Source organism: Dryobates pubescens, chromosome 23, assembly GCF_014839835.1.
Source record: "Dryobates pubescens isolate bDryPub1 chromosome 23, bDryPub1.pri, whole genome shotgun sequence".
Classification (NCBI taxonomy): domain Eukaryota; kingdom Metazoa; phylum Chordata; class Aves; order Piciformes; family Picidae; genus Dryobates; species Dryobates pubescens.
In genome coordinates, this window is record NC_071634.1 from 15,436,975 (window position 1) to 15,450,036 (window position 13,062).

Below are 13,062 nucleotides of genomic sequence, written 5' to 3' on the forward strand. Positions count from 1 at the left end.
GAGACTCCACAACCTCTCTGGGCAGCCTGCTCCAGGGCTCCAGCAGCCTCACAGCAAAAAAAAAGTTTTCTATATATTTTTAGGTGGAACTTCCAGTTTGTGCCCACTGCCCCTTGTCCAGCCACTGGACACCACTGAAAAGAGTCTGGCCCCATCCTCTTGCCCCCCACCCTTTAGCTCTTGCTGAGCACTGATCAGATCCCCTCCGGGGCTGCTCTTCTCCAGGCTCAACAGCCCCAGAGCCTTTCCTCCTCAGAGAGACGCTCCAGGCCCCTCAGCATCTTCATAGCCTCTGCTGGACTCCGCTGGGCTGAGGACAATACTCCACAGATGCAGCCTCACTAGGGCAGGGTAGAGGAGATCCTCCCTCGACCCGCTGGCCACAGCCTTCTCGACGCACTCCGAGCGGTCGCTTGCCTTCTCGGCCACAAGGGTACGTCGCTGCCTCACGCTGAGCTTGCTGTCCATCAGGATTCCTCTGTCCCTTTTCCACGAAGCTGCTTTCCACCAGGTCACTCCCTGGTGGAGGACTCAGAACAGTCTGAGCTGCCCAAGCAGCAGCAGGTGTACACGAAGGGAGAAAAGATTGACACAGAACAAAATCAACACAGCAGAGCTAGGAGCAGCCACAAGAGGGAGCAAAGGTTGAGTAGCCACCACCAGGGGAGGCCCTCTGGAGAGCACACACTTGGCTGCAGCACCATTTGGACAAGAAGGTAGCACCTTGAATAAAACTTGAGGTGAATGGTGAGGAACTTTTAGGAGTAACTTCTGCTCTGGCTTAGAAAGCACCAGCAAGCAAGCTCCTGAGCGATCCACACCTGGGCAGATGACACCTTTGGGAAGGGCTTTGTCTATCCATTAAGGACACCCCAAACCTATCCATTGTACACATTTTCAGCTAAATTCTTCCCTTTTAAGTTCTCAAGGCTGCCCAGACAGCCACATCCCTGCCTGGGTAAACCAACATGAAGAGGGATCTTTAGTCTGCTTCACCAACTTACCCATTCCTTTGGCTTTTGCACAGGCAGCACAGACAGGACTTGGTGATCTTCCATCACTCTGCAAAATGCCTCCCCCCTACCACCCCCCATGGGCTTTCCACACAATCCCTGAAGATTCTTTAACCAGGAAACTAATAATGACTTACTAGTTTTTGGTTCTGATCATTTTTGGCATGTTAAGCCTAAGCCTTCAAGGAAAAAGCCCCCACAGCTATCAAAATGCTTTTCTCTCTCCCAGCATTCCCCAGCTCCTTCCATTTCTTCCTTCAAGAGGTGAAAGTGTTCCTGGCTTCCTAGCTGAATGCTCAGTCAGATGAATGAAGCATTTTGTGCCACCCCAGGGCCAGCCTCCAGCCTCTGGGACAGTCAGTGTCACACAGACCACATCTGGAAGATTAAATCTTTGCAGCTCAATAGGCTGCTTTCTTTTAAGGCAGACTTTGCAGGAGGAGGAGGGGGGTAGATAAATGAACATCTTTCAGCTACCCCACTGAGATTTGGGTTTTGCTTATATCTTTGTCCCCCACATGACATTAATCCCCCAAACCCAACACAGCAGGGGTTGGAAAGGACCTCTGGAGAGCTAGTCCAACCCACCTGCTAAAAGCAGGGTCACCCAGAACAGGCTGCCCAGGATCATCTCCAGGAAGGTGATGTTTTACTTATGGAATCACATCACCATTTTGGCTGGAAAAGATCTCCAGGATCGAGTCCAACCCTTAGCCCAGCACCTCCAGGTCACCCCTAAACCACATCCCTCAGCACCACATCTACACAGCTTTGAAAACCCTCCAGGGATGGGGACTCCACCACTGCCCTGGGCAGCCTCATCCAGGGTTTGATCCCTAGGAGAAAAGACCAACCCCCACCCGGCTGCAACCTCCTTCCAGGGAGCTTTAGAGAGCTAGAAGGTCTGCCCTCAGCCTCTTTTCTCCAGGCTGAACAACCCCAGCTCCTTCAGCTGCTCCTCACCAAACTTGCGCTCTAGATCCTTCCCCAGCTCTGCCGCCCTTCCTTTTGGGGCACGCTCCAGCACCTCAGCGCCCTGCTCGGAGCCAGGGGCCCAAAACTCAACCGCCACAAAGTCTGGCTTCACCGAGCAGGGCTCGGCTTTGTCACTCGAAGCCCTCTGCAGGAGACACAGGTCACTCTTTAATGAACAACAACAGACAGAAACCCAGCGTGCGTGGCAACTGCGGAACAGAAGAGGCCGTGGCAGCCGTCACAACGATTTACCAGCGCCAACTCCTAAGCGCATCTCGCGCGGGCGGCCCGCGGCACGACTCATTTAACGCCCAGGGAATAATTAGTTCATTAAAAGAGGGCAGCAGGGAAGATGCCGAGGACAGGTTTATGGGATAATCTTTTGAGAGAGCCACTCACCTTCATCTCAGTGCACTCAATGTTACACAGAGAACACATATGTGGGAATATTCTCGGCGACGTGGCATAGTAGTCATTCATCATTGATGGGGTGGGCAACTTTTTGCTCTTCTGGGCATCGGACTGCGGGAGGACGGGAAGCCAGGACGCTTTCACGATGCCGAAAGGAGATCGAAAGGGCTCCTCGGCCTGCGGGCGGAAGGGCTTGGGGGCTGCTCCCGAGCCGCTCTGGGCGTTGGGCTGGCTCGTCCCAGACTCGTGCTGAGGTCTTTCGTGGTGGTTTACGGCGGGGATTTCGGCCGGGAAGGGCGGCTGGGTCATCGGTGGCATCACGTGCTGGGGCATGGGCTGCTGGACGAGAGGAGGCATGACCGGCGGCATTATGGGCTGTACCAAGGGTGCCATGATGGGCGGCATCATAGGCGGCATGATGGGTGCGATCACGGGCTGGGACACGGGTTTCACCCCAGGGAGTCCAGGAGGCGTTACGCATATTCCGGACACCTTCCCCGGAGCCTCGGCTGGAAAGAAGGGTCGAGGGTTCGAGGAATCGAGCTGGAATCTGGTCTGTTTGATCAGATCTTCAACTTGGAACACCGGATTGCAGGGCACGCTGGGCGGGGGGACAGCCATGGGCACGCTCTGCTCCCGGGGGAACTCCTCCCTCTTCTCGGCGCCGGGCACCTCGGGAGCGTAGACGCGCGCTTCCAGAGGCTCCTCGGGCAGAGCCTCGGGGTTGAAGGGACGCACCTCCAGAGGGTCCTCGGTGTAACCGTACTTGCTCGCGTGGCCGTAGTCGATCACTTTGCTCTTGACCGCCGCGCCGCCCGCCGGCTCCTCCGCCCGGCTCTGCCCGTGTAGGCCGGGCAGAGAATGCCCCATCTTGCGCATCCGGATCTCTCTCAGGATCAGCGGCATGTTCTCGGGGGTCAGCTGATCGTCCGGGTACCGGCTGAGCTCCTCCAGGTCTTCGTTGGACAGCCCGAAGCTGGCGAGAATGCTGGAGGCGCTTTCCGGCGTGTAGCGGTTCTGGGCGTTGGCGTTCTGCTCCGAGATCCGCGCCGGGCCGGGCGGCTTCTGCCCGCTCATCCCGGACGAGCAGGGGGTGATATCCCAGCGCGTCGGGCGAGGCTCCCCCTTCTGCTCCTGGTGCAGGTTTGTCTTCTCCTTCACCTTCCTCGGGTCGGGCCTGTGCAGAGTGACCCGCACGTTTATCCTCTGGGAGCCCGTCCACTGAAGCGTCTCCTGCCCCGAGCATCTCGGCGGCACCCCTTGAGGAGCTCCAGGCGCGGGTTTTCTCTGCAGACCTCCTGCACCTCCTCCCGGAAAGGATCCTGGAGGCTTTGCGCCAGACGGGTTAGGTCCTCTGGGCCTCTGAGGTAAAGTTCCTCTAGGGCTAAACATTGTGCTTTTCGGAACCACCCGACTTAACCACGCATGAGGAGGTGCGGGAGCGTTGGGAGCAACCGAGGTCAACTGCTGGAGAGCCAACTGTGTCTTAATGTGAGCAAACTGTAAGGGAGGAGGGCCCAACAGAAGTGGGCTCCCAACGCCAAGGCTCAAGGAATTCACAAGTGGTGCGAAACTTTCCAAGAATAACACAAAGCTGAAAGTTAAAAGACAAGGATTAGATGGTTTGACCTTCACAGCTACCTTATGCTGGGGGTTCTAGAACCAGTGAGAACAACAGAGGTCACAACAAGGTGTTTTAGTGACAGCTTAAATGGTACTCTGGGATTCAAAGCTCAGTGGAACAGGTTTGGGTTGGGGGGGGAGGGAGGGAGGGGGGTGTTTTTTGCACTGCATTACATCTTAACAGGCAGTGGTTAACAGGTAATTAAGGAAATGAGCTTGACCCAAGTTCAAACATCACAGACAACATACCTGGAGATGACACACTCAAAATCTTTTCCAAAACTTGGCATTTCAGTGCTTCAGGACAGTTTGGATATATTTACAATGACAATAAGCCAAAGTAGCAAACCCCATTTATGAGGTAAGAACCAAGTGAAACCGCTCTGTGGATGTTACAAACACCAGAGGTTTGGTCACAGTAGTTTGGTAACCTCAACAGTTACAGCTGGGATGTCAGCTCCCTGTGGACTTGATCTGAAGACAGCAGCAGAGTTGTTCAGGAGGACACTCCCATCACCACTCTCAGGGGTAAACTACTATACCCTGAAAGCATTCCAAGGGTGTGACAACATTTGAGCTCTGTGGCTAGAAAATAATCCACTTCCAGATGTTAAAGGCAAGACCTTGGAGTGACACACAGCTTTCAACAGGTGTATGGTCATACAGAAACTGGAACCATCTAGGTATGAGCACAGGGGCAATGGAAGCTGCCAGCTTCTATTCCAGCTCAAGCCACCAAGAACTTGGTCCCATCAGGCAGTAAAAGGAAGTACAAATGCAGGGAGAGTTAAGACAAAGTTATGCTCACACTAACAAATAAATAAATAATGACATGCCACCAGGCCTGGGAAGTTCTTGCAGCAGGCTCAGAGCAAGGTGCCTCATCCACAGGACCAGCACAGGCAGAAGGACCCCAACAAATCCTCACCCCAACCCTTGCCACTTGGTCTCCCCAAACCAGCTGCTGTCATTCTTCTCACAGCTCTAGAGGAGGTCTGAATGAGGTTTATTGGCAGCTTTTCACCAAGTGTACCTCTAGCAGGGCTGGCAGACACACCTGGGTGTTTCTGAACTCACATGCTGGACCTGTGCAGCGTTGAGGTTCTGATCTCACCATTACTGACTCCATCACAGGTAATGGTTTTCAAATCCCACTTAAATTGTCTCCACAGAGAGGGTTTTTCAAGTGACTGGGGGTGCCTCTCTCATGGCAGTCATCTGTAAGGACTGAAGCTCCAGAACCACAGCTCAGAAGCCAAAAATGACACACAGCTATGGCCTGAGAGAGGCAAACCACAGCTGCAGGAGACTCAGCTTTTACAGCTGAATCCCTCTGATTTCTTGTGGTCTCCATGTTCTGAAGTTCTATTAGCAATTACTTAATCTTAATTAAGTACAAACTGCAGTCAGGCCAAGGACACAAAGTACCTACAGTAACATCATCCACCTCTCTTCATCAAAGAGAAGAGGAAGCCATAACAAAGATTCCCACCAGACACCCCCAGAACCAGGCCCTCATCCAACAGCTCCCTCCACAAATCAAAGCACATTTAAGTGGCAGCTGCACGTTAGGCCAAGTTCATTTCAAGCCACTTTCAAAACAAACCATGAAGCAAACACTTAAAATCATCTCCTGCCTGCCCTTCAGACTTGCTGCTCATGAGAACTCTCAACAGTGGGGAGCAAAAAACAACACATCAAAGCTCTCGTTGTGAAAGCACTTGGAGAGAGACCAGAGCCAAAGCCAACCATGGCTAGTGTGAAAGTATCAGGAGAGCTCATATTACACATCACACAACTGTTTGGTTTGGAAGAGACCTTTAGGATCATCAAGTCCAACACTGAACCCAGCACTGCCAGGTCATGACTGAACCATGTCCCTCAGCACCACATCTTTAAAACCCCCTCCAGGGATGGGGACTCCACCACTGCCCTGTCAGCTCGTTCCAGGGCCTGACAAACCCTTCAGGGAATAGATTGTTCCTCATGTCCAACCCAAACCTCCCATGGTGCAACTTGAAGCCATTTCCTCTTGTTCTTGGCAAAAGATGGGCTGGACACAGGTGGAGAACAACACAATGCTGGAGAATATCAGTTGTGGTGAAGGCACAGGAGGGGATTGTGTGCCAGCTCTTCACTTCTGGTCCATGCTGGGATGCTGCTGCTTTGGTTGGAATTCTTCTTGTTGACTTGAGTGAACAGTGTGAAGCACATGTGATGAATGTGCACTTGAATGATAATTCATTACATGATTCACAGAGGCAAGGCATGGGACGTGTTGGGTTTGCATGGAAAGGGTTTGGTCTCTCACAGAAGGTTCCCCTCCACCCAACTCTGCAGCCTGTGCCCAGGGCTCACTGAATGGCAGCACAGCCTGACAGGGTGTCACCCACTCCTCCCACTTCTGTATCATCAGCAAACTGGCTGAGAGCTCACTCCATCCCTTCATTCAAGCTGGTGATAAAGATGTTGAACAAGACTGGACCCAGCCCTGACATGGTGAGCTACAGGCCTCCAACTGCTGATCACAACCCTCTGAGCTCTTTCAGCCAGGCCTCAACACACCTCGCTGTCCACTCATCCACCCCACACCTCCTGAGCTCACCTATGAGGATGTTATGGCAGCCAGTGACAATTATCCAGGATATTAATTAAGCAAAACAGTCACACAGAGACTTTTCTCAGAAGTAGCCAACAGAAGGCTGCCATCTGTTCTGGGCCTGGACCTTCCAAAAAGCTATACCAATACACAGCCTTGGAATTGGATGCTCCCTGAACAAGACCACACAGCCATGATCTCAGCCACTGTGCTGCTAGAAGACTGGCACCAGCATCTGAAACAACCTTCCTGGGTCACAGAGGAATTTACTCACCCCCACAGTAACACAAATGGATCTGAGCACACCCAAGACCTGGCCCCAGCAACAACTCAAAAGGCAGTAAAGAGAGGTCAGGCATATAAAGAGGCTCAGATCCTCTCCTGACATTGAGTCAAGTGAAGCCTCCATCAGCTGGGTCCCAGACTGACCTTCTGAAAAGAAATGCTGGAAACAACAGTTCAGAGATAAAGCCATGCCAAGAGCAAGGAAACAATGCTCTGGATATTTAAGGCCAGAATGTTCTCTTCCTCTCAAGGAGAGCTTTGTTTGGGGTGTGTCTCTGATCCTCCAGGGCTGCCTTTGCTGGCGCAGTGACGTCCTGACTGGTTTCACAGCAGCCACCAAGCACCTGGCTCATGCTGTATCAGCAATGAAGAGGCAGAATTCCTCCAAGACAACACTCCTCAGCTGGACAAGGCAGTCCTTGAAACTTCAGAGCCTCACAGTGAAGACAGGCAACAGCCCTCTTGTTTTCCTTTCAACAGTCCATTTCAGAGAGCTTCCCAAAAATACTGGGTAGAAGAAATGTCCTGGCTCTGCTTAGAGAACACCAGCATGGTGGAGTTGGAAGGGACCTCTGCAGATGATCTAGGCCAACCCCCTGCTCAAGCAGGGTCATCCACAGCAGCTTGCCCAGGATCACAATGTCCAAGAGGGTTTGGAATCTCTCCAGAGGAGAGTCCGGAACCTCTCTGGGCAGCCTGAGACAGGGCTCCAGCACCCTCACAGCAAAGAAGTTTCTCCTCATGGAAGTTGAGATGGAACCTCCTGCATTCCAGTTTGTGCCTGCTGCTCCTTGTCCTGTCCCTGGGCACCACTGAAAAGGGTCACAAAGCAGGAGGTTCCACCTGAACTTCCATGAAGGGCTGGACTGGATGATCCCCAGAGGTGCCTTTAAACCCCCACCATGCTGGCATTCTGTGAACCCTCAGTGTCTCCTCCCACAGGCAGAAGATGCTCAGCCAGGATTAAATCCCACAGTCTTGCAAGTCCAAACCCATCCTTTTCTTCCCCTATCCCAGTTTTTTACTGCCATGCAAAACATTACACAGCATGGAACAGCTCCTGGGCCTGACTGGGTTGGCTGTCCCAGCTGTGTCCCCTCCCAGCCTTTCACCCACCCCAGTCTGCTTGTTTTGGGAGGGAGAGAGGGAGGAGAAGCAGTAGTGAGGGAAGAAAATCTTGATGCCATAGAAGTAATATCCAGGAAGAGCCAAACCATTGATGTTTCCTTCTGCTGGTCCAGCCACATGTCCAAAACATAGCACCAGTCCAGGGGATGAAGTATGAAACACTCCCAAAACTTGGTGTTGCCCCTAGGTATCCCCAGGGGTGTTTGCTCTGCTCCTCAGAGCTGGGCCTGACCAGCCCAGCCCCAGGGCAACCACATCAACCATTTCATGTTGGATCTGTTTGGAGGTCTGCAAGGCCCTCCTCAAAATTGTTCTTCTTTTGGGTTGCTCAACAGAGAGGATTCACAACTTCAACATACCTCCTCCAGAAAGCCTCAAGGCCCAGGAAAGCTGCTGTTCCTCTTCTGTTAGCTGGCAGGGACCTGGCTGTTAGATTATCAACCACGACCATCTTCATCTTCCCACTTGAGTTCCAAGGCCTGGATCTCCTTTGCAGGTCCCTTGACCTCGCTGTTTTCCACTTTCAGCAGGATCTGGATTATTCTTTTCCTTTGTCAAACACTTTCCACGGTGTGATGCCCAAAACAACAATGTCAGTGTATGGCTGGTCCTCAGCAGGCACCAAAGGCCACCAGAGTCTCATGCTCTGATGCCAGACCATCAAGTCCACATCAGCCAGTCAAACCCATTGCCCCTCTTTCTTGTCTGGCCACCCTGCTCCTGGCTGGAGCACTCAGCAGCTAGCTCCTGCACCAGCAGACCAGACACCCCTTCAAGCTCAGGAGAAGCAGCAGCCTCAGCTCTTCTGCTGCATCTGGTGCAGGCCACCATCAGCAGACACTGCTGGAGGACACCGGTGTGTTCAACACCAGCCTCTGCTGCACAGCCCCTGGGCGCTGGGACATCATCCAGAGGCCTGGACACCTCCCCCCCTCCCCTTGGGTAACAAGCTGCTCCACTTGCCCCCACAGTCCAGCAGATCACTCTTGAGGAGACTCTTCCTCCACAGGTGTTTGTGCTGAGTCTCGTACCGGTTTAGCTACAGCGTCCATTTGTGTCATCCTTAGACCCTCCAGGCGCTCTGAGGGTGCTGAACATGCTGCTGGCAGTGCTGAGGCATCCCTCCTTCCGTGCTCTGCCTCTTCAGGCTCTCACACCTGCTCAGGCAAAGACTCCCAGGCCATGGGAGGTCAAAACTGCTCTAGGCTCCTGCCCAAACCCTCCCACACGCCAGTGCCACCAGCTGCTGCAGGGCACGGATCCACGAAGGGCTGAACACGGATCGGTGGCTTCAGCAGGGCACTGTTGTTACAGCCAAAACCAACACCAGGTTCACCAGCACACACCACTAGGAACGTTTCAGCTACATCAGGTTGTTCAAGAAAGTGTGGGGCTGCTACAACAAGGTTGGTAGGATCCATCTCAGAGGAGGAGGAAGGTGGAATTGCTGTTTGGCTCCAGGGGATGCTTCCCAGAGTACTGGCCAGTTACCAGACCAGGCTCAAAGCTCTGCTTTCACCACCTTTCCCAGACATAACAAAACCCCCACAGCAAAGAGCAGAGGCTGGAAGCTGTATTTTCAAGGCCCTACAAGCAGCAGCTAATCAGCACCAAGCTGTCCATCACGCTCCAGTCAAATCTCTCCACCCCCACTGGGGCTCCTCTCTCAGCACGGAGGGGTGCTGATCCTGGCCAGCAGCCCAACAACCCCAAAGCCATTTGCTCACCCCCCACTCCCCAGCCCAACAGGACAGGGAGAGCAGGAAGCACAAGAAGTGAGAAAACTCACAGATAAAGACACAAAACCCCCAAAGTAAAGCAAAGGCAACTATTACTCAGCACCTCCACAGGTAGATCAGTGCCCAGAGAGACTCAAGCAATGATCATCTTGGAAGCCAAAGCCACCTCTTTCCCCTCCTCTACCCCAATTGTTACTGCATTATTACATGGTTGGAAATACCCCTTTAAACCAATCCAGCTCTCAGCTGTGCACTGCTCCAGTCAGGAAAGCCCTGACACTGTACAGCCACTGCTCAGTGCTAGCCTAACCACCAGGGGTGACCATCAGTTTAACCACAAACCCAAACCACAGCTCCCAGGCTGCTGTGTGCACACCATGAACTCCATCCCAGCCAGAGCCAGCACTGCTCACTTACATAATCCATGGGAACAGCCCCAACAGACTCCACTCTATACCAGCACCGATGGGGTTCAACACATCAAGTTTATACAGGCAGGGGAGGGGAAAAGAAAGCCACAAAAACACAGTCAGCAGAATTTCTTTTCAGCAAGGAATGCTTAAATCAGACCAACAAAAAGGGCATTTTAGCTCCATGGTGTCTTAGAGCAATACAAACCCTGCATGCTGGCTGGGAAGTGAGTTTACAGACAGACACCAGCTCTGAAGCACACTGAGCTCTGCACAGCTGATGTGATGTGCCTGAAAGCCTCCCAGACAAAGAGCACACACTAACATTTCTGCCTAAAACTTAACTAAAAACCACCCAAACTTCATCCAGAATCTTGAGCTTGATGGCAAAGAAATAAGCAAGCATCCTATTTACCTTCAAAGACGTCTCAGTGCTCTCCCCATTTCATACCCAGAACTCCTTCATGGGAAGGACTGCCATGGGCACAGCTGAGCTCCCGCTGAGCTCAGTCCCCAAACCAAGCTGCAAGATACTGCTCAGGAAACAGGAGGGAAGAAAAGGAATCCAGTGGAGCTGGGAGCTCTGTGGCCACTCAGAACCCCACCCTTGGGCAAACACCCCTCAGTTCTGCTGTCAGAAGAGCTGGAGAAGAGGAGCTTGGTCTAGTCCCTTATGTCCTCCACCCTTCCAGCCAGCATGAGTGTGCTGCTAGCTCTGGCAGATGACTTCTCTCTTTAAATCAGGAAAAAAAAAACCCCACACAATCCAAAGAGACTTCTTGTCCTTGAAGGCTGACTTCTCAACAGGGAAAATAATTACCTCACTTTTACATCCACCCTCAGGAAGAGCTCCCAACACAGTTATCATCTAATATGCCACAGGGCTGATGGATGACCACATAGCAGGCAAGAAGCAGCGAGCACACATTCCCACACCAATCCTGGGCTAGGAATCAGGAGGGAGGAATGCTGATTTTTAATTCAACCAGTTAACTACTTTAAAATAACCCTGGAAAAGGACACATTTTGAAACCCAAGCAGCTGTATTAAAACAACTGAGCCAAAATACTGCAGCAGCACAGCTGGAAACCAGGTTAATCCCCACATACACCAAGCTCCTGGGTGAGCCTCTTATGAATGTACTGAAATTTACTGAATATACACTGAAATTTACTGAACATACACTGAAATTTACTGAATATACACTGAAATTTACTGAACATACACTGAAATATACTTTTACCTGGAGTCATCTCTACCAGACCCTATGAACCAGCTTGTGCTGTGGTGCTGAAACACTTTGCTTCAGGTGAAAACAACCTGAAGCCTCTGCCTTTTTGCCCAACTGCAGCTCCATTGCTGCCAGCTTCAGAGCCAAGAAACGGGAGAAGGATCTTTCCTATGAAATCCCCCACTCCCAACCCGTTGAGTATGAGGTGCTAAAAAACAGCGCTGAGCTTTCACAGGTGATGAAAGCCAACCTCCCCAGCTAACCACAGCCTAACTGCTTCATTCAGCGGCCACTCTGCGAGCCAAAGCCACCGCTCCCCAAGTGCCAGATGGCTTTGTTTCCGCGCGGCGCGCTGCGTTTGAGGGGTTTAAAGGGAGCGCTGAGCTTCCCCTGGAACGCAGCTAGGCACGGACTAAAAAAATAAGGCTCAGAAAGCCAGGGGGGCTCTTCCCTCACTTAACCCAAGAGGTCATCACAGGGGTGAACAGAGGCTGCACTGCCACCCAGCTCGTCCAACCCCCGCGCACGCTGCCGGGGCGCCGGAGGCCCGGCTGCGATGCAGGCCAGCCCGAGGGCCCCGTTTCCAAGCGCCTGTTTATTCACCTGCCTCTGGCACGGGAAGGGAGGGCAGCGGGGCGCAGGGCCCGGCGGTGCGCCCCAGCCCCGGCGCCGCCGCGGTGGAGCCCTCGGGAGCCAAATCAACAGGCGGAGGGCGGCCGGCCGCCAGCGCCAAGGCCCCGCAGCGCCGGTAACCGCTCCAAACGCGCCGTTCTCCGCCGGCCGCTTCCGTTCCTGCTAGCCGAGGCCGTTACGCCGCGGCCCCCTCCGCGGGCAGCCCGCACCGGCGCTGCTCCCAGGCCCCGCGGGCGGCCCCCCTCCCCCCGAGGCCGGGCCCGGGCGGGGGTCGTTACGGGGGTACCGCAGGGCGCCGTCTCCGCCCGCCGCCATTTTGCGCGTCCCCTCAGATCCCGCTGCGCCACACAGGGGCGAGGGGGCGACCGAGCTCCTACCTCCGGCGGGGAGCTAACCGGTCGCGCTACTCGCGGTCACCCTTCGCTACGCTTCCTGCTACGCTTTCACCACCGCTTCCTCCCGCCTCCGCCGCCTCCCTCCGTCGCGCCGGAACGAGCCGAGCCGGGCCGGGCCGGGCCGAGCCAGCAGCCGCAGCTGCCGACACGCAGCCCCGAGGAGGGAGAGAGCGCCCAGGGCGGCTGCGCGCACGGAGCAGAGGCCGGGAGCGCCGAGCGCCTGCGCAGCACACGGAGGCGGCCGGCGCAGGCGCGCTGCGCCCCCTGAAGCTGAGGCGGAGGGCAGGGCCGCGGCCGGGGAGCTGCGCCTGCGCGGCCGCCAGGTGGCGCCCGCCGCCACGCCGCAGGGCATGGCGGGAGCTCTGCCCCCTCTGAGGGCTCGCTGCGAGCCGCCCGGGCTGGGAATGATCGCCGGGTCATGGAGTCCAACCCGGCCAGCTCACACCAAACCGTGTCCCTAGGCCAGGCCTTGACAACTCTTACGGGGAAGAAACTGTTCGCAGAGCCAGCCGGGCTGGAAGGGACCTCCGAGACCACCGAGTCCAGCAGGTGCCCCAACCCCAACTCATCAACCAGGCCGCGGCACCGAGTGCCTCGTCCGGCCTCTCCCTGAACGCCTC

The 13,062-nt window shown here is 54.4% G+C and overlaps 1 protein-coding gene across 1 annotated transcript in view; it reads right to left on the reverse strand.

The window, feature by feature from the left end:
* Nucleotides 1–12,562, reverse strand: part of ZNF638 (zinc finger protein 638) — a 44,912-nt gene extending 32,350 nt beyond the window's left edge. The window contains exons 1-2 of the mRNA XM_054172097.1: nucleotides 12,425–12,562; nucleotides 2,388–3,993 (exon numbers count right to left, since the gene is read on the reverse strand). Of these exons, the coding sequence (XP_054028072.1) occupies nucleotides 2,388–3,791 (1,404 nt within the window). The 5' untranslated portion in view covers nucleotides 3,792–3,993; nucleotides 12,425–12,562. The remainder of the gene's footprint in view (nucleotides 1–2,387; nucleotides 3,994–12,424) is intronic.
* Nucleotides 12,563–13,062: the final 500 nt, after the last annotated feature.